The following is a 27,319-nucleotide window of genomic DNA, read 5'->3' as shown; positions in this document are numbered from 1 at the left end:
TACATGAGATTTCGTTCGTGCAGGAACTTGCATTACAAGTTCCAACACTCACAAACTCATTATACGTATTTTAAATTTTGACTCTTTATTTTCCAAAAGCAGGTAAGATAAAAATAAATAAAAGATGAAATTAAAATCAGAATCCTAATTAAAGTTGATTTAATTTAAAACTTATCTTTTATTTAAAACTAAATCTTATCCTAAAATAACTAGTGCATATAATCTAAAACTCTTAACCAAGTAGAGATTTATTAAGAAACAAAACTCTAAATAAATCCCTACAGATTACGATAATAACATGCAACATATTCACTGACTCTTATATGCTTTTGACTCTAAGTTCCACGAGTTCCTTTTGACACCTTGTTCCATTACCTTTCACGCTACTACATACTTACATGAATCCTAGAAAATAAACTCTTATTTCCTGTCTTCATGTTCCATGCTGCTCCGCATGTTGGTTGTTCCACCTCTGGAACTTCTCGAACCATGTTCCCATCAGGAACTTATTTATGCCTGCTTGATCAGTTTCTCTGATTGTCCAAGTCTACATGCTTTGGCCTTCTCTTGTTCCTGCTCTGGAACTCCTGGTTTTCTTAGCATAGAAACTTAAACATTTATTAGTTAAGTTTGCTTGTCATCGTCAAAACCCTATGGGTCAACAAATTCCCCCTTTTTGGTGATGACAAACCAAGCAAACTTAATAGAGAAAATAAATCCAACATGCATAGAAATCTTAAAACAAAATATTTACAAGAGTTAAAAGAATATACATAGTTGTAACATACTTGAGAAAAGTAGATATTTGAGACTAGGAACTCAAAATATTTTGCCTTCAATGTTTGCCTTTCTTTTCCCCCTTTTGGCATCATCAAAAAGGTTTAGCTAATAGTATTAATTTAATCCCATTACAGCACCATACTAACGAGGATGGTTAGTCAGAATCAGAGACAAAGCAAAATATCTCCCTCAATGTTGTACTGTTTGGACAATCATACTCAAGCGAATAGAATTCAAGTGGAAAGAAATTATCATAAGCGAGTGTTCCTTAGCAACAAGCAGAAAAGAAAAAAAATAAAAATAAATAAATAAATAAGTTCACCCAGACAACAGAAAACCAAAATATAAAAAATGAAAAATTATTTCAAAATACATAAACACCACCAATTTGTATTTTGCAGGGATAGGCAATTTATGAGGTAAAAGTTAGGCATGGCTCATGATTTTAATGAATGTATTCCTTTGTCACTTGTTTCTCTACATGTCTCCTTCTTTACGAACTTTCAACTGAAGTTCCTCGCCATAAAATACAACGTTGTTCCTTTCTTTCTTCTATTCTTCTTTAGCAGTACGTATAAATTCTTTGAAGCTTTTTGATAGTTCCTTGATTCAATTTTTGTAGGAACTTACATTTATGGTGTAAGTTCCCATGTGAATCTTGAAGGAACTACATTTTTTTTTGAGATAATTCTTTGAGGTATAGACAGCTTCATTTGCATTTCGACTTGGAAACTTGAAATGCTTGTAGGAACTTATGATCCCTTCTCTTTCTCCCTTCACATATCTCTCCTTTTATTCCCCTCTCTTCTTCTCTTTTTTTTCAGATTTCTTTTGTCTCCATTTCTTGTTTTCTTTTTTTTTTCTTTTTTTTTTTAAATGTACATGAACGCTCTATTAATCACCTTCCTCATTAGTTCCCCCTCAGTTGTTGCTGCATCGATTTAGTGACAAAGGAGGAATATTTTGTAGAGGGTTTTTGTATAGTGATGATTTTTTGAGAATGTTTTTGAAGAGAAAAAATAAATCAACGTGTGGTATTGATTTGGCTTTTGTGGTTTCTAATAGGTTGATATGGTAAGAGAATATTGGGAAACATTTTTGTGAGGAACAAAACTTAATTGGTGCAGAAGTCTTTTAGGAGAGGTGAAAGATATTTTAAGTGTTTTAGGTGTTTACGATAGATTGAAACATTTAAAAGATAAAATTTTATTTTATTGGGTGTAACTTAACAAAAGATGGAACATCCTTGAGGAAAACTGAGATCGGAAAGGAGTCCTTTTATAAGCAAATAAAAAATTGTAAAGAAAAAGGAAAAAAAAAACGAAGATTGAATCAAAAGAAAAATATAAAATTGCTTGTCGTACTAGTAATAGGAACACAGAAAACAGCATTGCTTATGACTCTTCTTTTTACCTTTTCATCAGTTAGCACAAGTAATTATGAACCAAAAATACGAGAAATTAGGAGAGTCCTTCACAATGTACAATTCTGATCTATGTTCACACACAAGAATTGCGTGGGATTAATTTTACCAAAAGCTAAATACTTACAGTTTTGCTATAATTGGGAAACTTCAAGGAAAATATATCCAGCTTGAATATACTGAGTTCCAGTCACATTTTCTCGTGCTTCTGATCAAGAGTTATAGAATGGTAAAATGCGACTTTCGGAGATTTGATTGGAACCTCTCGCTTAGACCTATGGATATAGCAATATTTGGTCTATTAGCGGTTAAATATTAGACAATTTAACAGTCATACCTCTGAAGCTTTGTGTATGGCTTACAATCATCCCTTAGGAACCTTCATCTAGTCTTGCTCGTGTTCCTGTGGGAGTGTGATGCGTCTCTGCATTCTTACGCTCATATTACTTTATGAGTTTAGCAAAGTACTTACACAAAGATTTGTTAGTTGTACCAAAGAATATATAATCAGTGATAAATACGTACAACAACCAAATTATAACATGCATTCATATGAAGGATTTTTAAAGAAAATTCATGATGCATGAAAAACAATTCTTTGGAAAAATATAAAATAAGCTATAATGCATTTTCCTTTTATAGCACAAAATATAAGTGTGACACATTTACTTTAAGCATACATAAGTGCCTTAATTAAATATGTATATGCGTTCCAAATCAACAAAACTCTTGGAAAAGACTATGTTATGCTCGTGTCATGCTTCATTAAGTCTTGATCCTCCAAACAGTCCATGAGTAGATGAAATCATAAGGAAAGCATATTAACATAATGCATTGCAAAACTTGTGCACTTGAATTAATAAGTTAACAATATAACGTATTAAAACATGCTATGATATGAATAAGAAAAATGTACCTTGTATAAGTTTTCACCATGTATATGATTTCTTTGAAGTGCTGGACTGATTTGGATGACTTTATGTTCGAGTTCCTAGAGTACTAGTTCCACCATCTTGGCGCCCTCACATCTTATGGAAACGTTCATTTGTACTCGAATATTGTCAATCATTCTTCAGAAGTTCCTTGACATGCTTTTGTCATTTGATCATCACAAATATCACTCTCTATTTAATTTTTATAGAAATCCAGAGAGTGGTTGTTGTGTTCTTTCATCATGTTCATATAAATACTTATGCTAAATGAAACCTTATAAAACAATTCGTTAGGTTCAACATTTATGTATATATATCACTAATAAATCAGTTTATCTTGAAAACAAAATATGTTAATTTTAAAATCAGTTTTCAAGAAAGGACTAGACATTGTTCCTTGTAAGAAAAAAAAAGTCATCTTTTATTTGGAACAACCTAAGTCCCATATGTGCAACAACATAAAATTATATATAATTACCTTATAAACAAGCTACTGGAGAGAGAGTCTCCTAAAAATCAATACCTTTCTGACTGGTTGTTCCTTTCAAGAACCAACCTTCTCTGAGTTCCTTTGTCGATGTCATTGACAAATTAATTGAATGAATGTTGTAGTGCGTATAGGAACTCAATGAATGAAACTGGCAATTTCTCCACTACTAGAGCAGTAGTGGAACTTGTTGCATGATATTGATTGATCGAGTTGATCTTCAGCTTCATGAATTGGAACTTGAACCTTAGTTTGAAGTTCCTTGACATGATCTTATGTAGCTGGCTACTGTTGCTTTTAATAGTGACATATTTTATCATTAGAAACTCGATTAATTCTACAGGAACTTGCGAGTTCAATATTGAAATAAACTTTAACCTGTTGCTGGGAATAAACATGTTAGTTTCAATCACAAGTAATATATTCACTTATTTCAACGCACATTTTTATATTTTTTTTTTTGTAAACTCTGGATCATCTTCAATAACCCCTAGAAATATCAAATTATTGTTAGGAACCAAATTGTGATCCACAAAGTATGTGTTCCCTCTTTGATCCCCTTCAACTATGACTTTTCTAGTTGTTACTGATGATGTAATTTATTTTTAAAATAACCAGAGAAAGCATAATTTTGGAAACTTTAAACAAATGTGTATTAATTACTCGATAATAAAAAATTCACAATGGAATGGGAACTTGACTTACCAACTTTTCATTTGGAACCAATCTTACCTTAATTGTCAAAAGTTATAAGTTTTCCATTGTAGGTAGCAACCGAACGATAATAGTGAATTTTCTTTTATAGAACAGTCGTTGTCGAGATATAACGAGTTGTTCCCCCTTGGTTGTAGCCACCTCATTTTTCATGTTACAAGTAAGTTATAACTTGTTCTTATGGTCTTCATGACCATTCTTTAACTTGAGTTATTTTAATATGAGTAATCTGGGAAAAAATAACACTCAAGTGTAGTACTTTTGTGCAAAGTTATGGTTAGCAAGTTAGTCTAAAATAAATATATACTCAAACATAACAACAAAATATAATGTTCCTAGAAAATTTACTTCACGAAAGAAACATGAAACATATATTTTGTTCCATGGAACTTAGGTTAACAAGAATCAAGAACTTGTACATGAAAAACTTTGACACCATAGATTTGCTATCAAATTGTTTATGTACCATTTATCAAGTTACTGTAACCTTGAGTTCGCGGATTGTTCCACCAGATCTTAGGAAGAGTTCCTTTGACCAATGGAACTTATTATTATGCATTTTATAAATATTAAATTCCAAAATAAAACCTATAACACAAATAAGGTTAGTTTGCACAACAATTTAAGAGAAACAGGTTTATCAAAAATTATTCAACATTAATTAACACAAGTAAAATGAGGGAGCAACCTTACTAACATTTCACATGACTGAGTTCCTTTGAGATGTTCAAAGTGACTTCCAATTGTATAGAGCATGTGAGTTGATTCGTTGATATGACCCATTATATTTGGAAGGAACTTACATGTTGATGGAACTGGAACTAGTTTACATCTTAAGTTCCAGGTTCCGAGCCTGAGTTCCTCTTCACTGTTCCAACGAATCTAATTGATTTCCAACTCATTTTTCCTCGGTGTAATTCTGATGTTGTTCCTTTACTTCATACACGCACTCAATCATGAGTTATAAACTTGTAAAAATCATTTCTCTTCTACTACCTTCCAAGATCATGCATTAGTAGTAAATATATTTAGGTAGCATAATTTAGAAGATTAAAGTATACAAAAATTGTATACTAACAGACCTGTAAACAATTCATGGTCTTGAGAACCTGACATAATTTCAGTTCCTTTCTTTTTTGCTGTAGCATCTTAGAAAATTATTTTAAACTACTAGATCTAAGATACAACATGCATACATATAATAAATATTCAATATACTCATAATACATGGAAAAACTGTTCTTTGGACAATGAATGATATAACATTAAATTATGTAGCCCAAAGAATAAAGTTTCCTTCGCAGGGAAACCAAGTTCCAAGAGTGGCTATATGCATTGTTCCTTTGTCTTGTTCCTTGAACCATTCTTATTAAACAAATAATGCATGAATGTAAAATCAGTTTTAGAATCTGAAATTTGTCTCACAAAAACATATTTGAGAAAATCCAAAATCGATTAAACAAATTCAAAATACATTTGAATAATTTTCATAAAACGTTGTCAGGAACTTGAGTTAAATAAATAGCGTATGCATATAAAGATCTCAAAAATTAGATGTTTACCTTAAATATATCATTAAGACTATTTTCGTTGCAGCCTTTATTTGTTGCTTGCAATGGTGCTAGAATGAGTTCCTTTATTCGGAAGTTCCTCTTCGGATTTTGATCCTTGTTCCGATGTGGGGTGCTGATGTAATGTATCTTTATAATGTCACACCCTCATGAGTTCCTAAGTGTAACTCGTGGGTCAACAATGATCCAGCGAGTTCCTCAATGTGGAACTTATATTCATAGGAACTCTGACATATTAATGTGCATCTTTGTTTGTTCCTGTACCAATTTCTTTGTCAAGGGAACCCAACATGATTTGGATCCCTTCTTGTTAGTAGTAACTGTTAAGAAAATAACTAACACAACTACAACTACCAAGATACAATATGCCTTCGTATAAATCATATTCAATATATTTATGAAATATAAAATAATAATTCTAAGGCAGAAAAAAAAGTAGGATATTTTGTTGCCTAAAAATTAAAAACTCCGAGTTCCACATATATGCATTTTTCAAAATACGTTTCCTTGAAATAATTTAAATGTAATGAAGTTTGAAAAAATAAATTGAAAAATCATTTATTAAATATAGATTTTAGATTTTTCAAATTCAATTTTAAATCAAAATTGTTAGAAATTCCATTAGAAACAATGCAAGGAACACGCAATAAATTAATGTATGCACACAAAGAAGGTCTAAAGGAATAGATATTTACCTTAGAAGATCGCCTGTTACACCTGGACTGACTTTTATTCAACAATAAAAGTCAGATCTACCTTGTTCCTTTGAATGGGTAGGATCGAGTTCCTTTCATCAAGTTTCTTGTAATTGTTCCTCCTTCCAGGAACTTAACTCAGCAGGGTTGCCTGCTCATCAGCGAGTTCCGGCTCTGATACCAATTGCTATTCGGATGGAACACTACAAGAGGGGGGGTGAATTGTAATATGGAACTTGCTAGCCAATTTTTGCGGAATTATAAAGAACATAAGCAAGTAGAGAAACAATGCAAGAGAGATTTTACGAGGAAACTTTCTAGGCCCAACTAGAAAGAAAACCTCGACCCACTAGGGATTTCAACTTAAACTCTTTTCACTATAGGGCAACAACTCTGTTACAAACATATAAGGAACTCGGGCATTACTTGAGTTCCTCTACGAACTCAAGTTCCCAATAGTTGTTCTCTCAAACAACTACGCTCTCACTGACTTCCCTAGAAGTCGCTCTTGACTCTTTTGCTTCACTCAAAGCCTATCTGCTTCTCTCTCATAGACTTCACTCAAAGCCTCCCCAAATACATATCAGGAACTCACTCAAGTTCCTGCCCCGTACACATCAGGAACTCACTCAAGTTCCTGCGCAAAACTTGATACAAGAATTCACTCAAACCCTTGACCAATTCCCCATTACAAGAGTTCACTCAACCCTTGACCAACTCTCAAAATATTGATGATTGATAATTTATTAGTATCCCTTTAGAATGTAGCACGTGAAAAACCAATGGGGAACATGTCACTCGTAGGAACTTGGAACTCGTAAGAACTGACTCAAAAACGTGGAATGAAAAACATATTCTTCTATAACATTATTCCACAGCCAATCCTTATGGAATGACACAAGTCAGTCTCTTTGGAATGAAGATATAAGCCTCTATTTATAGCGTGCACAAGACTTAACGATAATCCCACTTATTCCTCCACTAACAGTAAGTTTCCTAACTTCTAGGCACTTACCCATGATCAGTTAGTTGGGGAGAAACTTGGGGAGAAAGCAGTCAAAGTCTTGGGCACAACTTATACCACGTTTACAGTAAAACAGTTAGAGTAAAAATAGGAAACAAAAAAGAAAATAAATACTTGGAGAAAAAGCAACGTTTTATCAAAACATAATCCAGGAGATATTTTTCCAAAACTCACTTTTTATTTATTTTCTTATGCAAAAATATTTTACTGAAAACCTTTTCATAAACGTGAAATAAATACATGAGATTTCGTTCGTGCAGGAACTTGCATTACAAGTTCCAACACTCACAAACTCATTATACGTATTTTAAATTTTGAATCTTTATTTTCCAAAAGCAGGTAAGATAAAAATAATTAAAAGATGAAATTAAAATCAGAATCCTAATTAAAGTTGATTTAATTTAAAACTTATCTTTTATTTAAAACTAAATCTTATCCTAAAATAACTAGTGCATATTATCTAAAACTCTTAACCAAGTAGAGATTTATTAAGAAACAAAACTCTAAATAAATCCCTACAGATTACGATAATAATATGCAACATATTCACTGACTCTTAGATGCTTTTGACTCTAAGTTCCACGAGTTCCTTTTGACACCTTGTTCCATTACCTTTCACGCTACTACATACTTACATGAATCCTAGAACATAAACTCTTATTTCCTGTCTTCATGTTCCATGTTGCTCCGCATGTTGGTTGTTCCACCTCTGGAACTTCTTGAACCATGTTCCCATCATGAACTTATTTATGCCTGCTTGATCAGTTTCTCTGATTGTCCAAGTCTACATGCTTTGGCCTTCTCTTGTTCCTGCTCTGGAACTCCTGGTTTTCTTAGCATAGAAACTTAAACATTTATTAGTTAAGTTTGTTTGTCATCATCAAAACCCTATGGGTCAACATACTATAAATGAAATAAGGTCAAAGTGAATTATGTGAATAGTGCAAAAATTCAAAATGTTGCGAGTATTCTGGGACGGAGTGAGTAATATAAAATAAATACAAAATAGGTGGAGTATGTAGGGGATAGCAAGTGTGGTGGAGTATAGTGAATAGTAAATGAATGAGTGGTAAACTTTTTTTTTTGTAGTTCATTGGTGGGATGAAATTTTTGTCAAATGTTTAGTTTGTGAGGAAAGTGACGTGGAAGAGTAAAAAAGTGGTAGAGAGATAGATGTGAGATTTTTTTTTTTCCTCATTGGTAAAAGTGGTCTTACAATAAGGGTCAATAATATATTTAAATTAAATAATACTACGTACTACGTATTAAATAAGGATACTAAGATAAAATAAGATAATATAAGTGAAATTCAGGTGAAGAGAATACCCTCAACACCCCCCTTAAATCCATATATATATATATATATGTATATATTTATATATATATATATATATATATATATATATATATATATAACATATTATAATTTATTTGAAAAAAATTTAGTTCCTGATATTAATTAATTACTGGACTACTATTAGTTATGCAAGAGTAGAGATCTATATATATTTAAATAATTTACCCATTACATAGATATTGACGTAGAAGTTTGATACAAACAAAATAGAATGGATCTAGGGGTGTCAATTCTCAATCCGACCTAGTGAACTTGATGGGGTTTATCCGACCGTTTAAAATCCGAATCGTTTAGAACCCGCGAGCTAAGATCCGAAATTCGATCCGGTCCGATTATATTCAATCCGAATTCGACCTAACCCGTTAATGTTGATCCGATTAAGATTCAAATCCGATAACAGACCAATTCGTGACAATCCAAATCCGTTTAATCTGAAACGAAGCGATCTGAAACCTGTTTATGATCCGGTCCATTTGAACCCGAATCTGTTCCAACCCGAGGAAAATCCATTTAATCCGAACCATTTCAACCCATGACCCGTTTAATCAGAACCAATTTCGATCAGAACTCATTTAACCCAACCGTTTACGATCCAGAAGTTAACATTAAATATGTTGCACTACCAATTAAGCGTATGTGTAACACCCCGACTTCTAAACACCATTAATTAGGTTAATTATCTTTAATTAGCAGCGGAAAACCCTAGCTTAGTCGGAGCGTCACATGCCGTATCCCCCTCGTGGAAAATACAAGGCGACATAACCTTTTTAAATTACTAAATAAACTTTAATAATAAATACTTCTAGCATTGATTAAACATTAATATTAAAATCTAACTCAATACTTGAAATTGAACTTAGAGTTTAGTTAATACATCCATTATTACTAGTGAGACATAGTTAACTTTACTAAACATCGATCGTGAATTTGATGGTTGCATCCTCACTCTAAGGCATCCCCTGATCTTCTTCATACCTAAAACAAAAGCAACATCGTGAGCCGAGGCCCAGTAACATACTACCCTAACAGCGTAAACTCATTTCAATTCATTTTATTTACTTTGCAATCAGGGAGAATAGAACATAGTAAAACACTTTCATAAATGCAATAAAACATCATTTATAACTTGAAACTTTGATAGTTCCCATTATCTTTCATAAAACCTTCATTTTACTTGGTAACTGACAAGTTAGCCTTGCGGGACATCTCCCACCTTGCGATAGTCCTCAAGGAGCACTCTCCCTTGTTGGACATACGCCCGTACCTAGATAGTTTCTCTTTTAGCTTGCGGTAACCCTCAAGGAGCACTCTCCCTTGTTGGGTGTCCCGCGGTACGGCGGTACGTGCACGACCTAGAAATAGTAACCCAACTAACTGCCAGAACCTGTTCCACTTTTATTTATCATGGTTCGTATATTATTCATAACTCATAAACATCATTCTTCATAAAATCATTCATAAACGTATTTGAATATCATCATGCATAAAACACACTTTATAAATACATTTCATATCCCACAATCCAATAAAAGCATATCATTATAAACACATTTCATAATCTCATAAAACACATTTCATAAGGGGATCGTGGGTGTTAGCAATAGATGTTACCTCAACCGTAGTTTATACTTCCTGTTCGATGGATCGTTCTTCCTGAGCTCCAAGTCCGATTTCTTTTGAATATTAAACCATTGAATTAGTTATTAATATGGTAATAATTTAACTTAGAAATTTCGAATTATTATAAATAACGAATTTTTTTAAAAAAAAATAAAAATAAAGTTAGAAATATATAATTCATAGTTTTAATGAAAATATAATTAAACACCAATTTTAGTGATAAATATATATATTCTAAATCAATTACACAACATTTATTTAATTTATGTCCTTGATAAATTTAGTACGGTAATTTATTTTTCTGAAACTCGATAATCAAATTTATTTATTTCCTGAAAATAATAACAATTCATTAGTAAATAATTATATCATAAAATTTATTAAAACATGAATATTAAGGAATTGATAATCTGAAATTCAGGTTTGTCTTACCCAAAGCCCAATTGATTTGGCCCAACTTGAATAAGGAGGAATAAAACAAAGTTTCAATTTCAGAAACTTTGTTTCTGAAATTGAAGGGCACGAGCAGCAGGGGGAGCACAACAGGAGAAACACGAGGAGGAGGAAGAGAGGAGGGAGGCTGAGGGCTCAGCCTGGGCGGCGAAACCGCCCCAAGAGGCGACGGTGATGGTGGTTTGAGGCGGCAGAAACAGGCGAGGGAAGGGGGAGAGGGGCGCGAACAGGGGAGAAATCAGGGGAGGAGAGGGGTGATGGTGACCGGAGGTTTGGGCGGAGGTTCTGGGCGGACTGGGAAGCGGCGCAGCAGGGAAGCGCCGGAGAGACGGTGGTGGTGGTGGTGTGGTTTCGCGGCGGTGAAACAGCAATGAAGGGGGGGAATGGTCGCGCGAACAGGGGAAAGCAGGGGAAGAGAGTTGCGAAGCAGGGGAAAAGCAAGGGTGGTTCTGGGTGGTCGACGTGGTGGCTGGTGGTTCGTGGGTTGGTGATTGGTGACTGACGGAGTGGTGGTGTTGCTTTGGTGGTGCAACGAAGAGGAGAGGGAAGGGAGGCAGGGGAGTATATCGAAGGAGAGGAGAGAAAGCAAGGGGGGTTTCGGGTCGGGTTTTGCCGGAGATGGTGGCGGAGGTGAGGCGGGTAATGGTGCAAGTGGTGGTTGAAGGTGGTGGTGACAGAGAATGGTGGTGGCGGTTGACAGTGGTCAATGGGTGATGTTTTCTCAATTTTGTTAACTGGTTTTTGGGTTGGAGAATTTGAGACAATTCATGGTTATTTGTAGTGTCAAGTAGTGTGAAGAACAAGCTCAAATCCTTGGGGATTAAGGCATGAATGTGGACTGATTTGAGGGTGGAGAGGAATGAAGAAATTTCTGCATTCTTGCTTTGTACGTGGAGAACAAAGAGAAGAAAGGGAAATGGAATCTTGGTGCTCCAAGGGCATTTTCGTAATTTCACATGGTTGACTAAAATTCAGAAATTCTGTTTCTATTTTTGGAAATTACTAAAAATAGAAATGTTTAGCTAAAATAATTCTTTATATATAAAAAAAAATGTCGTTAACGAAAAATAAATAAATTTTCGTTTATAAATTTATCGTTTAAAATAAATCGTAAAAACGTTTAAAATAACGAAGTTTGATTTCGTAATTATTTAAAACGTAATCAAGCTAATAAATATTTTTAATTTTAATAAATCAAGTTTAAAAGTTTCGGGATGTTACACTCTTACCCCCTTAGAAAAAGTTTCGTCCTCGAAACTTGAAAATTAAACGTATAAAATGATTGTTGAAAATCGAAAACATTCGATTAAAGGTATGATATTTATTTTAAAACCAAGATCTCACAATTTCATTCCAATTCCGACAATGTCTAGCTTTCATTCCACCATCTTCTTTAATGACCCTGCTTCAACTCGAGACCTAGAATCGAAGAGTAAAGAATACAAAAGGGGCAAAATTATATGTTGATCTTAATCGTCATTAAGGTCAATTATATTCCGCCATCGTCTTTTGTATCTCTACTTTACTTCATAAAATAGGATCGAGGAGCAAAGAACATAAAAAGGGGCAAACTTGTTAGCGTAGACTAGGCTCCCATTTTTCTTTGTGAGATCCCGTTTGAAAATATTTTCTACCAAAAGTAGTAATGTTTTTAATACAAAATTATAATTCTGAAGATAGATATAATGAAAATAAATATTTACCTAACAATTATAATAGTCAAATAATTTATAAAAGTCATTTGTTATAATAATCTCGTACTCTGAGCTCAGGAGAACTTCCATCGAAGACGACTTTCATACGTAACGATTAGTTATTACCAATACAATCATGTCAGCATAAACATAATCCATAAAGCATATCTTAAACACATAATTCTTTAATTGAAAATTTCATACATAAGCATAACATTCATATAACTAATGATGGTAATACATCTTAGTTAGATACTCGATTAGCGCATATTACTTTCAAAATTTCCATCATTAATTCTAAAATATTCTAGATATTCGATCACACGATTTCAAAAGGACATTACGCTTCATTCTTCATTCCACACTAGCGAAGTCGTCATTGTCATTTGCATCATCGTCTTTTCCTTGCATTAAAAACACTCTTCCATTCGAAGTTACTCCACGTGGGGGATTATGGTTGAAATTTGTAGTGCCACCATTTCCTTTGTTTTCATCGTATCTCCTATCACCTTGCTCTCGATGTATTTGAGGACAATCTCTGATTTTGTGATCTTTGCTACCACATTTGAAGCAATCTCGCGTACCAATTCGACATTCTTTCTCAGTATGGTTCCATCTTCCACACTTGGCGCATCCACGATTCTTGTTGAAGTTTTGGTTTCCGTTATTCCCTCCTTGATAGCTGACATTGACATTTTGTTTCTTATTGTTCGGTTGATTTTCTTCGAAGCTCCCTTTTCGTTTTCCATATGTTTCTTCTCGAAGCTTGATAATTCTTTCGACGTTAATTGCTCGATCGTACAACTCTTGGAAAGTGGAAATTCTAGAACTCGAAAGACGATCACGGATCTCAATGTTTAATCCTCCTTCAAATCGATTCATCCTTTGCCTATCAGTAGTCACCAGGTCAGGGGAAAATCGAGCAAGCTCATTGAATTTCACTGCATATTCTAGAACATTTTTCTTTCCTTGACTCAATTTGATAAATTCCGATTCCATTTGCATTTGCAGAGAATAGGGATAAAATTGTTCCCGCATAGCTTCCGTCAGCTTTTCCCAACCAAAACCAGGCTCATTTTGGATTCCTTTAACACTTTTCCACCACAAGTTGGCTTGTCCTTTCAAGTAAAAGACGGCGTAGTTGACCTTCCATTTCTCGGGGCATTGAGTTGCATCAAATAACTTCTCCATATCGCTAATCCATTCCTCAAATTCAGTAGGGTCTGGCTTGCCATCATAAGTAGGGGGTTTATGAGAAGCAAACTTCTTGAACATGTTGGAGCATTCTTCTTGCTCTGACCTTGGCTTCTGACGATTTCCTTGCAGAAGTTCCGACATTATCAATCTCATTAAGTCCATTCGATTATCACTCGTTTCTCCTGGGGTGTCACCGAAAATGGGATCCTTGCGCAATTCTTCAATTCTTTCTTGCATTCCTTCCAGCGTTAATGCAGATTTGTGATTACCATTGCCATCGTTAACATCGTTATCGTTTCTAGTGCCGTCAATAGGAATATTTTCGCTTGAAGTCATCGCCGATCTGATCGCAAGGATACAACGCTTCAGATAATCTTTTCTTCTTGAAATTAGACTAAGAAATTCTGCAAATCATAATAAAGAAAACATTCCCGTTGCGTTCCCCGTTCCTATCACTCACACTCATTTCATTTTAACTTAGCATGATTTTAACATATTCTTTTTACTTATTCCTTAAAATTCTTGCTTAAAACTTAATAAATTTTATTTCGTACAAAACCCGTAAAGTTTAGCACTTATGGTCGCAGAACCTTGGCTCTGAATACCAAACTGTAACACCCCGACTTCTAAACACCATTAATTAGGTTAATTATCTTTAATTAGCAGCGGAAAACCCTAGCTTAGTCGGAGCGTCACATGTCGTATCCCCCTCGTGGGAAATACAAGGCGACATAACCTTTTTAAATTACTAAATAAACTTTAATAATAAATACTTCTAGCATTGATTAAACATTAATATTAAAATCTAACTCAATACTTGAAATTGAACTTAGAGTTTAGTTAATACATCCATTATTACTAGTGAGACATAGTTAACTTTACTAAACATCGATCGTGAATTTGATGGTTGCATCCTCACTCTAAGGCATCCCCTAATCTTCTTCGTACCTAAAACAAAAGCAACATCGTGAGCCGAGGCCCAGTAACATACTACCCTAACAGCGTAAACTCATTTCAATTCATTTTATTTACTTTGCAATCAGGGAGAATAGAACATAGTAAAACACTTTCATAAATGCAATAAAACATCATTTATAACTTGAAACTTTGATAGTTCCCATTATCTTTCATAAAACCTTCATTTTACTTGGTAACTGACAAGTTAGCCTTGCGGGACGTCTCCCACCTTGCGATAGTCCTAAAGGAGCACTCTCCCTTGTTGGACATACGCCCGTACCTAGATAGTTTCTCTTTTAGCTTGCGGTAACCCTCAAGGAGCACTCTCCCTTGTTGGGTGTCCCGCGGTACGGCGGTACGTGCACGACCTAGAAATAGTAACCCCACTAACTGCCAGAACCTGTTCCACTTTTATTTATCATGTTTCGTATATTATTCATAACTCATAAACATCATTCTTCATAAAATCATTCATAAACGTATTTGAATATCATCATGCATAAAACACACTTTATAAATACATTTCATATCCCACAATCCAATAAAAGCATATCATTATAAACACATTTCATAATCTCATAAAACACATTTCATAAGGGGATCGTGGGTGTTAGCAATAGATGTTACCTCAACCGTAGTTTATACTTCCTGTTCGATGGATCGTTCTTCCTGAGCTCCAAGTCCGATTTCTTTTGAATATTAAACCATTGAATTAGTTATTAATATGGTAATAATTTAACTTAGAAATTTCGAATTATTATAAATAACGAATTTAAAAAAAAAAAAAAAATAAAGTAAGAAATATATAAATTCATAGTTTAAATGAAAATATAATTAAACACCAATTTTAGTGATAAATATAATTTATGGAAATTTCAATCGAAGTATATATATATATATATATATATATATATATGTATATATATATTCTAAATCAATTACACAAGATTTATTTAATTTATGTCCTTGATAAATTTAGTACGGTAATTTATTTTTCTTAAACTCGATAATCAAATTTATTTATTTCTTGAAAATAATAACAATTCATTAGTAAATAATTATATCATAAAATTTATTAAAACATGAATATTAAGGAATTGATAATCTGAAATTCAGGTTTGTCTTACCCAAAGCCCAATTGATTTGGCCCAACTTGAATAAGGAGGAATAAAACAAAGTTTCAATTTCAGAAACTTTGTTTCTGAAATTGAAGGGCACGAGCAGCACGGGGAGCACAACAGGAGAAACACGAGGAGGAGGAAGAGAGGAGGGAGGCTGGGGGCTCATCCTGGGAGGCGAAACCGCGCCGAGAGGCGACGATGATGGTGGTTTGAGGCGGCAGAAACAGGCGAGGGAAGGGGGAGAGGGGCGCGAACAGGGGAGAAATCAGGGGAGGAGAGGGGTGATGGTGACCGGAGGTTTGGGCGGAGGTTCTGGGCGGACTGGGAGGCGGCGCAGCAGGGAAGCGCCGGAGAGACGGTGGTGGTGGTGGTGTGGTTTCGCGGCGGCAAAACAGCAAGGAAGGGGGGGGGGGGAATGGTCGCGCAAACAGGGGAAAGCAGGGGAAGAGAGTTGCGAAGCAGGGGAGAAGCAAGGGTGGTTCTGGGTGGTCGACGTGGTGGCTGGTGGTTCGTGGGTTGGTGATTGGTGACTGACGAAGTGGTGGTGTTGCTTTGGTGGTGCAACGAAGAGGAGAGGGAAGGGAGGCAGGGGAGTATATCGAAGGAGAGGAGAGAAAGCAAGGGGGGTTTCGGGTCGGGTTTTGCCGGAGATGGTGGCGGAGGTGAGGCGGGTAATGGTGCAAGTGGTGGTTGAAGGTGGTGGTGACAGAGAATGGTGGTGGCGGTTGACAGTGGTCAATGTGGTGATGTTTTCTCAATTTTGTTAACTGGTTTTTGGGTTGGAGAATTTGAGACAATTCATGGTTATTTGTAGTGTCAAGTAGTGTGAAGGACAAGCTCAAATCCTTGGGGATTAAGGCATGAATGTGGACTGAATTGAGGGTGGAGAGGAATGAAGAAATTTCTGCATTCTTGCTTTGTACGTGGAGAGCAAAGAGAAGAAAGGGAAATGGAATCTTGGTGCTCCAAGGGCATTTTCGTAATTTCACATGGTTGACTAAAATTCAGAAATTCTGTTTCTATTTTCGGAAATTACTAAAAATAGAAATGTTTAGCTAAAATAATTCTTTATATATATAAAAAAAAATGTCGTTAACGAAAAATAAATAAATTTTCGTTTATAAATTTATCGTTTAAAATAAATCGTAAAAACGTTTAAAAGAACGAAGTTTGATTTCGTAATTATTTAAAACGTAATCAAGCTAATAAATATTTTTAATTTTAATAAATCAAGTTTAAAAGTTTCGGGATGTTACAGTATGACTATTAGTTATACGATGTACTTGTACTTCATTCTCCCTTTATATACTCTGCTCAAAGAAACTTGTAATTGATGTAGATTTAAGGCTTAAAGAACTTTCATAAACGAATGTAGTATTAAACTAAGTTATATACTATATACTCAATAACTTATATTACTGATCTTAAATTCTTATTACTTTTAAAAGTTAGTTATCGTTTTCGTCTCCTAATTAAGTAATCGATATTATAATTATATAATTTGGACCCAAATGGATCCGACTCAGATTCCAACCCGCTACCGAATAACCCGATCCGATAATAACTCAAACCCATATGAAAGTGAATTTGAGGTAACCCGGTTAAATCCGTTTCAATCCGACCCGTGTTAGTCCGTTACCAGATTAATCCAATCCGATATGAATCCGAACCCGTTATAGTCCGGCTAAACCCGTTAACAATCCGTCATGTTCTAATCCGATCCGATCCGACGCAACTCGACTACAATCTTACCCGTTTACAACCCGATCAGATATGAACCCGTGCTTAAAAAATATCACCCGATCCAATCCGTTAAGTTTTCAATCCGATCCGATTCGACCCGTTAGCCAAATTAACCCATTCCAATCCGATCCGTTTCAACTTGAATCCGATGAGTCTGACCCAAACCCAATCTGTTGATCTGATTTAACACCCCTAAATGGATCATATACGGAGTAGCTAGTATCGAACATATAGACACTACAAAATAATCATTTTATAGAGACGAGGAATTTCGTCTCTATATAGTCCAAATCCGTCTCAAAATGATGCTTAGAGACGGATTTGAGACGAAAATAGGGCGTCTCTATAGAGAGCGTCTCAAAACAATTTGAGAAGGAATTCTTGCAAATCCATTACAAATTTGAGACGGAATTTTTGAAACTCCCTATACAATTTCATCTCAATTTTAATTTAGAGACGAATTTAGTAATCCGTCTTTATTTTGAGACGTTTGTTGTATCCGTCTCAAAATCCATCTCTAATTGATGCATAATTTTGTAGTGAGAGACTACTCCGTAGTTAGTAAAAGGAGACATTTTTGTTCATATTAATCGTGCTTTACGTACTGCCTCCGCTTTTTTATATAAGTGTAGATTCAATCGATTTTTGTATTTTTGCCTTAATATTTGTGCAAATAGTAACTGTAAAAATCTGTATGAAACGAGGTAGTAGTATATAGTAAAAACATATTAGAACGAAACTATAACCAATATATTGAACTACATTTAAAAGATCTGCTGTATACAATCTTGTTAATCATTCAACTTCCCTAATCAAATTAACTTCAATGTTAACAAACCACACAATAATCCATCAGTTGGCGATTCAATCTGGATCTTGTTCAGAATTTGCCTAACATCTTTACCAGCATAATCGCCTTCATCCTCGACGTAAAATATTTCATGAACCTTCCTAAGAATACTCAAAACCCTAGGAAGTTCTTGATCATCTTCTACGAAAGTAACCCAAGGCCTTCTCTTCTTGAAAAACTTATACGGTTTAATATTTATTACATTACCCTTATGTTCATCCCTCCAAACCTCTACTAAATCATCCACAATCAAAACCGCCGGTTCGTGTGACAATACAACATCAAGCCCCTTTCGTCCCGGTTTAGTGCTATGCTCGTTAGAAATAACTGTTTCGAACCGGACCCTTTTTTCACACACCTTCGACCTAAGCACCCTAGACACTTCTTTAGCGTAGTCTTCTCCAGCCATGGTGTAGATCGATAAGTCGAACAACGCGGTCGCTTGTTCGAGAAAACTACGAGCCCCCGGCCTTACCTTGACTAACCTATCACCACCAAGAATCTCGTAAACGTCTTTGTACACAGTTTTGATCTTTTTTCTATCAATTAGGGTAATTCTCTCCCTAGTCGTGCTTATCGAATGTATTAACGTGTTATCCAAGTCAAGAACTAAGTGGAGCTTCTTGCGGTTGACTAGGGTTTTGAAATTCCGGTCTCGAAGGTGGCGGATCGCGTCGACGGTGAGGGAGAAGTTGGGATCGATGTAGCGGAACGGGACGGTGGTTGGATCGTTACAATCTTGTAGGGTTTTTTTGCACCAAGCGCAACTGTTGTTGATGAAGGCAGTGTGTTCGCATTTGTCGTGACTGCGTCCCCGATTATTATCAATTGATAATACCTCACACATATTTTCTTTAATAATTCTTTATTTTTCACTATAAAAATAAAAGAAATTTAGTAATTGTTTTCGCTAAAAATTACAATTGTGAGATGTGATTGTTGTTAAATTTATAAGGAAAGAATGTCGGTGCTAATAATTTGATTTCCTACTTCTACTTGATTTAGGTACGGAATACGGGAGTAGTATTAGATTTAAAAATTCATGAGTGGATAAAATTTAGGTACCCCTTAAAAACCGTTTAAGGAAAATAAAGATTATTGTTTGTAGTGGCGTATACAAGATTTTAAAATAGGGTAGATATTTTTAAAAGAAATAAAAATTACAAATTTACTATAAAGCATATAATGAAAATGACAATTTCATATTACATCCCATATAAAATAAACTAGAATAGATGCATACAAAGTTATTATTTAATCAAAATAATAGTGTAAAAGATACAAATTAAACTATATAATAAAAATCAACAATCTGTAAATAGTTGTCTGACTTTATACTCCTTTTAAAATCAATAGACATCAAAATTAGCAAATTAAACAAACCATCGTACTTTAGAAAATTTATAGTACTACTTTATCCTTCCGTCACAAAGCAATATGGAGTACTCCCTCCGTCCCGGAATACTCGACCCGGTTTGACCGGCACAGAGTTTAAGGGATTTGAATTGACTTATTTAATTTAATAGGTAGTAGTTGATAGTGGGGTATTATTTTAATGTAGTTAGTGGGAGGTGGGTTAAGAGGTGGGGTTGGGGGAGAGTAGGGGTTGAATTTTTAATTATTTTTTGTATGGAGTAGGGGGTAGGTGGGTTAATAGGGGTGGAGTGAGAAATAATATAATATTGTTAGAATATTTCCATTTTTAGAAACAGATCAAGTATTAAGGGACGGCCCGATAAGAAAAACAGGTCAAGTATTCCGGGACGGAGGGAGTACTAATTAATTACATTGTTTACCTTGAATTTTACCTATCTTAAATTCAAGATGTTAACCATTATATTAAGATTGTCTACGGAGTATTGACTATGGAGTATTATACTAGCAAGTAGCAAACTAGCAACTAAGCAAGTACGGAGTAACAACAAATTTTTAAAAATAAACAACAAAGAAGTAGAAATCGGATGAGAATATGAGATTATTCAAAATTCTTATATCTGGTCGATAAAGAGTGATGCGTCTCTGCGGGCCAGAAAAGTAATTAAGATTTACAACTACAACACCCGAATACCTACGCAAAAGATGTAAAAAAGAATTTTTTTTAATTTTTTTTTTGTATTTTAAACTTTTTCCTATTTTTTATTTTTATTTAATTGTAATTGTGGTCCCAAGATTAAAAGAAAGACCTTTTACCTTCTTGTTTTTCCAACTCACGTGCAACAGGCTTAGCAAATAGGGAGTAGGTTTTTTTTTTTCCCTATCCTAGTTAAACGATTTTTTGATTAAAAAATTGGGTAGACATTTGTCTACCCATCGTGCACTAATTATAAAGAGATACCCAGTAATTACAGTGCAGCACTATACATCCGCCTCTGAATTATAAAGAGATACCCAGTAATTACAGGTTTATTTGAAGTCTTTCAGATCAAGACAATATTTATTCAGAAGAATATATGCGATCTCCTTGTAATTTCAGAACATTTTAGATGAACCACTTTGACGTGTTAGAAACTTTGAATGAGCTTGTATCAGGATAAGTAAGATTCTTAACAATTGTACAGGGATTTATACAGGGTTACTTTTACACCTTAGTATTGATTGATTAAATGATTACATTATCAAATATTTGGCGATTAACCTACTAATTTATGCTCTATTAGATTTTGTTAAAGGTGATTATCGGCCTTTTAATAGACAATCAATATAGTGTCAGTGTACTTATAGATTCTTGAACTTGTGGTTTTTACTACTCCGTATTACCTATATACTCCCTCTGTCCCTTAATACTCGCACCGTTTTGACTTTTTGCACTATTCACAAAATTCACTTTGACCCTATTTTATTTCTAGTAAATGAAAGCAAATGTTAGTATATAATATATTGTAGGCTTCATCTTAATATATATTTTCAAAATATTATATTTTTATAAATTTTTACAATACATAGTTAAAGATATTGATGGTCAAAATTGTGCATTGGCAAGCGTGTCCAGTCAAAACGGTGCGAGTATTAAGGGACGGAGGGAGTATAAAGAAGCTTCTTTCCAGTCAGTCATGATCAAAAATACATCCAAGATAAACCTTTTATGATTGCATAAGTTGTTAAGAATTCAGATCCTAAAAACCCTCTTTTGTTGTTGCTTCTTCAAACTTTAGGATCTCATGTCGTTGTTTCCGTAAAAGATAAATAGCTAAAAGACAAAATAGGGAAAAAAAGGAAGTATCATTCATGTTTAAAAAAAGTACTCCATTTTTTTATTTTAAAAAGTAACATTTAATTATTTTTTTTTGTCTTTTTTCTATTTATATCAGATGTGCAAAAATACTTCCTCCAATCTCTACTACCTTTATTTTTCTGAGTTCTGTTGAATTACTGTATCAACAAAGACAAAGGAGAACTCGATCATGAAAGGGATCCGGCCATGCACGAAAATCACGAGATGACAAACTTCCAACTTGGACTACGTAAAACGTACTATCTGTATATTTTTTTGAAGTTGTACTCATTCTTCGTTTTACATTTGTACGTTTTTATAAATTAGTTAATCAAGATCTATTTAGATATTTTTTGAAGGAAAGATCTATTTAGATTTTATTCTATCGTGTACACATTAATGCCTGATGCAGGAGATGACGACGACATTCCAATTAAAACAATATAATCTCACGACGGCCAATTATTACATTATGTCATTATCCCTTAATTTCTATAAATAGGGTACCTCGTTGAACAATATTTTCACCTCAAATATTCTAATTATATTATATTTCTAAAATTATTAATTTAATTTGAAGTATGGGAGTTACAGGAAAGCTAGAAGTTGATGTTGAGATTAAGTCACAAGGAGATCTTTTTCATGAACTCTTTGGGCAGAAGCCACACCATGTCGCTAATATCACCCCGGATAAAGTTCATACGTGTGACGTTCATGAGGGTGATTTTGGAAAGCCTGGCTCTATCATTTGTTGGGATTATACTATTGGTAATTTTTTCTTTAATTCAATCATCAATTAGCTAGTTTGTGTTTGTTATTTTGTTGCATTATATTGTTATGTTGTTTAAATTAATTTTTTTTCTTATTTAGTTGATTGTCAATTGTAATATCCATGTCTCTGAACGGTAGCTATATATACGTACTTATTGTAGAGCTGTCAAAACAGGTCATCGGGTCGGGTTTGGGTCGGGTCATCTCGGGTTTCGGGTCATGATCAGGCCGGGTCGTGTCGGGTTAATATTTCATTCGGGTTGAGTTCGGGTTCGGTCGGGTCGATTTAAGGTCGGGTCATATTGGGTTTTTTCCTATCCCGGGTTCAGGTCGGGTTCGAGTCGGGTCACATTTCGGTCAGGTTTGATTTCGGGTTAGGGTCTTATCGGGTCGGGTTTAAGTCGGTTTGTAGCAGATAATTTCGGGTTCGGGTCTTATCGAGTCGGGTTTAAGTCGGTTTGCAACACAGTTATTTTCGGGTTCGGATCTTAGTTTGGATCGGATAATAATCAGATCAAATAGAATTCAGATCGGGTCACTCTCAGGGACGGGTCAAACTCGGGTCTGATAGTTAACCTATACATTTTAAGGATTTTATATTCTAAAAATTTTTGTTTAACTTATTTTAGAGTTAAATTTTTCAATATTTAGCAATAAATAATTAAAATAGATATATCAATGAAGTTAATATTTGGTCGTGTCATTGATAACTCGGGTAAATCGAGTAGCGGGTTCTCACAGGTCGGGTCTATAGCAGGTTTCATCGAGTTACAATCGGTTTCGGGTTGACATCGGATCGGGTATCAAATCGGGTTCGGGTCATTGTTCGGTCGGGTCAGTTCGGTTATCGGTCATTTTCGGGTCGGATGTCGGGTTCGGGTTCGGGTGTTACAACATCGGGTTAAAATCGGTTATCGGTTTTTTCGGGTCGGGTACAGGTCGGGTTTCGGGTTACCTGTTTTACCGTAATTTCGGGTTATGGTCGGTTACGAGTTCGGTCGGTTCAGGTCGGGTTTTCGGGTCGGGTCAGTTTTTGACAGCTCTAACTTATTGTAGTCATATAGAGCTGGCCCGGTAAAAGAGAAAGCGTGTCGTCAGGTGTAGGCTATGTTTAGTTCATCCGGTTTTAGTTGAGCTGGAATTATTTAATTTTATAATATTATTGAAAACAACTTATTATCTCGTTAATGTTTTTATGGTTTGAGATATACTCCCTCCGTCTCAGATTAGTTGTTACACTTTCCTTTTTCGTCCGTCCTAGATTAGTTATTACACTTCTAAGTAAGGAATGACCCCATAATTGAGTTAAGTTAAACATTGGGGTCTCACCTTTACCATTTTTCACCGTTAAGGACCTGAACCTTTTTTTTTCACCGTTAAGGACCCGTAAAAAATATTCCGGCCAAAATTAAATAATAAATATGAAAGATTAGTCCCTTAGTTAAAAGGTTAGTCCCCATAGTTAAAAGGTTAAACCCTTACACGTGTCAGCGTATTATTCGTGGTGTAATAAACAAGTAGCCATTTATTGCCTTACGCGTGTCGCAACAAAGAGGGAAAAAGAATAAAACGGCCTCGTTTCTTTTAGTCGGCTAAATACACAACGTTTCATTTTTGAGCCAATTCATTCATCCTCCTCTTCTATCTCCTCTGTTCAGTCAAATATACTATAACTTCTTCAGCTCTTCAATTACTCTAAACGTGAGGTATTTTCTTACCACAAACAGCAAAATTCAGAGAAATTAATTCACATTCTCAAGTGCAAAGGGAAATGGAACAAAACCTCTGAGTATACCACCACGAGGATGGAGAAAGACAGAAATTGTGGGTGTTGAAAAATCAACCCACTTTTAGTCAAATGAATGAAATAATGTTTTACTCCTAGTCCCACAACTATGATAGTCATAGTAGCAGGAGCAGCCAAGACACTGGGGCTAAAGTCTCGACTCTCGACAGATTCTTGCTCGCCTTTCAGTTTCTTAAAAGGACCTCCCTGTTATGGTTCTAGAAAGACCCTCCTCCAACCAGTGGTTTGGAAAATAAAACAAAATGAGAGCAACCTTTAGCATGGAATAACTAAAAAAAATGCTTCACAGTCTGAATAACGGTTCTTCTCTTTTCCCATAAAATCAATTGAGAATTATTATCCTTCACTACTATACAGGATTGGAGGTTTGTACCAAAGAAAAGAATACAAGATTTAGAGGTTATATCAAGATTAGGTAATTCAAGATACAAAAAGTTCATTATTGGCTGCAAAGTGGATACATTTTTCATGTTATACGCTAATATCTTGTGAACAGGGGAGGGGGGTAGTTCAGCTTCAATAATTTTTGGTTAAAACAATTAAGCAGCTTCAATGAAAACAGAGGAGCAAAGCTGCTGTATTTATTAAGAGCAACAAAAAAAACAACGGTCAATTTTGACATTTTTAGCTGTTGTAAACTTTCATATTTTATTTAAATTCTTTAAATTGTTTTTTTCTTTAAATTTATGTTGTGGTTAAATAGTTAAAGGTGAGTTAACTTGCCGGAAAATTAAGTTGAGGTCCTAAAGAGTGAAAAAAAAATGCAGGTCATAAATGGTGAAAAACTCAAAAGGTGAGTCCCCAAATATTAACTTAACTCCCCATAATTATTATATTGTCTCTCTCTTCCCACTAATTTTTTTTTTTGTCCCCAACCCCTCTCTCATTCAATTAAAAAAAAATACCCCACTAACTCCTATCACATCCACTTTTTCAATAAAATAACAATTGATAACCAAACAACCACTTATCACCTAAAACTTTGTGCAAAGGTAAGTGTAACGACTATTTTGGGACGGAGGGAGTATTACTGATTTTTACGGACTAAAATTGATATGTACGAAATACTAATTATTACTCCCTCTGTCCCGGAATACTTGCACCGCTTTTCTTATAAAGTCATCTCAGATTATTTGCACATTTTCTATAAATGATAAATTTTTATTGATATTATAATAACTACCCACTTCACATGTCATTTTGTGGTCCTATGCACCCTCTCCCTACCCCCCTTACCCCCTTTGAAATGTTCCCTATCTATATTAAAAATATCCACTATCAACTAATATCTAAGTAAATAATAAGTCAATTACTTTATATTAAATTTCGTGCCGGTCAAACCCGTTCAAGTATTCCGGGACGGAGGGAGTATAACTGATTCATACTTCTTAAAACTGATCGAATATTCCATGGATTGCAGATGGGAAGAAATGTGTAGCAAAGGAGCTAGTTGAAGAAATAGATGAAGAGAAACAATATGTGAAGTTCAAAGTCATTGAAGGAGATATCCTTGAAGAGTTCAAGAGCTTAAGCATTAGTATTCATGTTGTTCCTAGGGGTGAAACAACAATTGTGAAGTGGATTATTGAGTTTGAGAAGTTTACTGATGATGGGCCCTACCCAACCAAGTTCATGGACTTTGCCATTGGTATCACTAAGGAAATCGAGGCTCATCATCTAAATGAATAATAATAATAATACATACATGATGAACGATTAATTTTGGTGTTTTTGTGTTTGAGCAAATGTTGTTTGATACTGAGTAATTGCTACGTACTCCGATCCTTCACACTCTTTTTGTTCTTCCTATTTTGATATGTTTTAGGAAAAAAATGTCAAAGTAGAAAGAACAAAAAGAAAATAATGGAGTATTAACTTGCTATTGAAATAAGTGGATGTTGTTCTTGTGTGTGGTATTTTGTATGTTATTGTATGAGAATGACTGATTTGTTATTGCGAAAATGTTGTTTAAGTTCGAACATCGAGGAATTGCCCTGACTTTTGGAGATAATTAAGAAGATCTGTTATTTCTTCTAAGATTATAAAATATCAATTTCTTAATACTTAATATGGACAACTTATAAACATACTATCTTCATTTCAAAATGATCTTTAATTACATTTTTCGTTTTAGTCCGTTTCATAATGTTCTATACACTTTGCTTTATTCTATTTTTGGACATGAAAATTTACTACCTTACCTTCTTACCCCACAATATTTACAATTTTCCACTCACTTTATTCTTTTTTTTAATCACATTCACCCACATTTTTACACATTTCCCTTACTAGCTTTATCCATATTTTATTATATTAAACCAACTTTTCTACATATTTGTCTTAATATTTGTGCAAATAGTAATCGCAAATCTATTACTATATACTAAAAGAGACACCAGGAATGACATGTGTCATTTCCTGGTGTGATTTTTTCCCGCCAAAATATTTTTATTTTATTTTTTTACTTTAAAATAAATAAATTACATTATGTTTTTTTTAGGAAACTAAGATAAAAATTTATTTTAATTACCATAGATGTGTACTGTATAATATACTATTGGAGGAAAGCTAAATCAATATTATTTTTTCCTTATGATATAATTTTATTTATGTATTGTTATAACTTTTTAATCTGATAAGAAATATAAAAAATATTGATAAATGAACTTCTAATGTTAGTCTACTATCTATTACTATATACTAAAAGAGACACCAAGAATGACACGTGTCATTTCCTGGTGCAATTTTTTCCCGCAAAAATATTTTTTTTTTTACTTTAAAATAAATAAATTACATTACGGTTTTTTAGGAAACTAAGATAAACTATATTTTAATTACCATAGATATGTACTGCATAATATATTATTGGAGGAAAGCTAAATCAATATTATTTTTTCCTTTATGATATAATT

General features: G+C 34.3%; 2 protein-coding genes across 2 annotated transcripts; one reads left to right on the top strand and one right to left on the bottom strand.

Moving 5' to 3' along the window:
* Positions 1 to 18,496: 18,496 nt before the first annotated feature.
* LOC110787990 (RNA polymerase II C-terminal domain phosphatase-like 4) lies at positions 18,497 to 19,516 on the bottom strand. The gene has a single exon (XM_021992623.2). It carries the CDS (start codon positions 19,463 to 19,465, stop codon positions 18,581 to 18,583), a length of 885 nt encoding a protein of 294 aa, XP_021848315.2. The 5' UTR covers positions 19,466 to 19,516; the 3' UTR covers positions 18,497 to 18,580.
* A 2,831-nt stretch (positions 19,517 to 22,347) lies between these two features.
* Positions 22,348 to 26,369, top strand: LOC130472379 (MLP-like protein 31). The gene is made up of 2 exons (XM_056843104.1): positions 22,348 to 22,597; positions 25,828 to 26,369. Exons 1-2 carry the CDS (start codon positions 22,411 to 22,413, stop codon positions 26,094 to 26,096), a joined length of 456 nt encoding a protein of 151 aa, XP_056699082.1. The 5' UTR covers positions 22,348 to 22,410; the 3' UTR covers positions 26,097 to 26,369.
* Positions 26,370 to 27,319: the final 950 nt, after the last annotated feature.

Source organism: Spinacia oleracea, chromosome 4 (assembly GCF_020520425.1).
Source record: "Spinacia oleracea cultivar Varoflay chromosome 4, BTI_SOV_V1, whole genome shotgun sequence".
NCBI classification, from domain to species: Eukaryota; Viridiplantae; Streptophyta; class Magnoliopsida; order Caryophyllales; family Amaranthaceae; genus Spinacia; species Spinacia oleracea.
The sequence above is the reverse complement of the archived record's forward strand: the minus strand, read 5'-3'. Positions and strand labels throughout refer to the sequence as shown.